This window comes from Electrophorus electricus, chromosome 14 (genome assembly GCF_041902795.1).
Source record: "Electrophorus electricus isolate QZ-2024a chromosome 14, ASM4190279v1, whole genome shotgun sequence".
Lineage (NCBI taxonomy): Eukaryota > Metazoa > Chordata > Actinopteri > Gymnotiformes > Gymnotidae > Electrophorus > Electrophorus electricus.
In genome coordinates this window covers 870001-872500 of record NC_137510.1, presented here as the reverse complement: position 1 = coordinate 872500, position 2500 = coordinate 870001, and the positions used below count along the sequence as shown (strand labels likewise).

The 2500-nt window shown below is 52.0% G+C and overlaps 1 protein-coding gene across 7 annotated transcripts in view; it reads right to left on the bottom strand.

Annotated features, from left to right (window-relative positions):
- Nucleotides 1-2500, bottom strand: part of dnah3 (dynein axonemal heavy chain 3) — a 53415-nt gene that overhangs the window by 2816 nt on the left and 48099 nt on the right. For all 7 annotated transcript variants that reach the window (XM_081696338.1, XM_081696336.1, XM_081696337.1 and 4 more), the window contains 5 exons: nt 2044-2377; nt 1569-1794; nt 959-1203; nt 708-824; nt 1-95 (listed from right to left, as the gene is read on the bottom strand). The exon at nt 1-95 is cut by the window's left edge and continues 63 nt beyond it. In XM_081696338.1, coding sequence (XP_081552464.1) covers nt 1-95; nt 708-824; nt 959-1203; nt 1569-1794; nt 2044-2377 — 1017 coding nt within the window. The remainder of the gene's footprint in view (nt 96-707; nt 825-958; nt 1204-1568; nt 1795-2043; nt 2378-2500) is intronic.

Genomic DNA, 2500 nt, shown 5'->3' with positions numbered 1-2500 from the left:
CTGGATGAGCTCCCAGCTGTAGAAGGTGGAGAGCAGAGACAGCAGCAGCCTACGGTCCTGAACATCCGTTACCCTCCCCCCGTAGTTACACTCCCCTACACACACACACACACACACACACACACACACACACACACTCACACACACACACACACACTCACACACACACACACATACACACACACACACACACACACACAAACAAACACACACACACTCACACACACACACACAAACAAACACACACACACTCACACACACACACAAACAAACACACACAATCACACACACACACACACACACACACACACACACACACACACACACAAACAAACACACACACACACACACACACACACACACCAACAAACACACACACACACACACACACACACTCACACACACACACACACACACACACACACAAACAAACACACACACTCACACACACACACACAGACATACACTCACACACACACACACACAGACATACACACACACACACACACACACGTGAGGGGATTGGCATAAGATGGGGTGAAAGGTCCAAATTATAAACCTCTGCATTTAACAATGGATTCAATCTTTACAAATTACAAATTAAATTACAAATTAATCATATATGTTATAGTATTACGGGAATACTCGGATTCTCTCTCTCTCTCACACACACACACACACACACACACACACACACACACACACACCAGTGAGGTAGGTGAGGGCCTCCAGTGGAATCTCCTCATACTCATCCAGGAACATCTGGATCTGGCGCATGCTGATCCGCAGATCCGACTCGTTGAACTCGTACGGGATATTCCAGCCTGACACAGACGTAGACGCACTTTAAAACTTTAATATTGTTAGCAATGGAAAAAGAACTGACAGACAGGCAGACAGGCAGACAGGTAGGCAGACAGGCAGACAGGTAGGCAGACAGACGGGTGTTGCGCGGGACCTAGTGGGCCATAGGTCCTCCTCTCCTGCACCAGGGCGTGGAAGAAGCAGAGGCCAAACAGGAGCTTCTGCCAGACGTGCTGATTGGTGGAGGTGCTGAAGAAGGTGGGGTCAGAGACGGGGTCACTCAGGTACGAGCGCAGCAGGTTCGCACGTAGACCCTTAGGAGGCTCATTGGTCATCTTCACGCCGTTCTGAAGGACACGCACGGGGAACCTATCAGACGGGTAACTGGTCAACCACAACCTGGGGGAAGGACGGAAAGGGGGGAGAGAGGGAGGGAGGGAGAGAGAGAGAGAGAGAGAGAGAGAGAGAGAGGAGGGGAGAGGGGAGGAGACAGAGAGAGAGGAGAGAGAGAAACAGAGAGGGGAGAGAGAGAGAGCGAGAGAGAGAGAGAGGAGGGGAGAGGGGAGGAGACAGAGAGAGAAAGAGAGAAAGAAAAAGAGGGAGGGAGAGAGAGAGAGGAGAGAGAGAGGAGAGAGAGGGGAGGAGAGAGAGAGATCAGGCCAAGGTTCATCAAACATGCAGCTTTTTCTTCTTAGGTGTTTATAACATGAAAAGATTCTCTAAAATAAAAAATGTAGGATGTGTGTGTGTGTGTGTTGTCTCACCTGAAGTCCGGGTGTGTGTTTTCTGGTGTGATGGTCTCCTCGCAGATCTTCTCCAGCATTGGCATCCAGCTGGTTGCTAGGTGACAGTTCTGCAGGACGACCCACGTGCCATCCCTTAGTGCCACCTCGACCATGCGGGCAGCGATCGGGCCCTGCCCCTGCCCCAGAGAAATCGTCTGGGTCCTAGTGCCCCCCATTCCCAGGTCATCTGCAAACTTTAGCAGCCCTAAGGAGAGAGGAGAAGAAAGAGAGACAGCGAGACAGAGAGGAGAGAGAAAGAGAGAAACACTAAGAGATAATATAATGTTGCCCTTTGAAAAGTGATCAATACTGCATCATTAACGGGCAAAAACAGTGTTACACACACACACACACACACACACACACACACACACACACACACCCACACACACACACCCCCACACACACCCACACACACCCACACACCCACACACACACACACACACACACACACCTGCAGTAGGGTCTGATCCTGGAGACAGCACAAAGATGAGTGGCGAACAGCAGTTGGAGTCGCTGTAGCTTCTGGCCAGGTCAAAGGTCGGTGGCTCGATGAAGGTGCGTCCCATGTGCTGGGCGATGAACTCCTGCACGGCGGGCACCAGCTTGTCTGGCCGCAGGCAACGCAGCACCACCATACGCTGCAAGCCCAGCAGGGAGCGCCACGGCCCCGGGAGCGGCTCCGCATACGGCCTGGACGAGTCGTAGATCTGCTTCCACAGTGGAGTGTTGTTCCCCACGTGCTGGAACAAACCGTCCAGGCCCGGCAGTCTGGAGGCACACACCACCTGCACCAGCCGTAAACACCCAAACACTTACACCAACACTCCTATCTAGAGCCGTTTAAGCGTCTGTCAGTATGACGGTGTGTATGTAGTCACTGAGACTCCCATGACTTTGGTGATACTAGT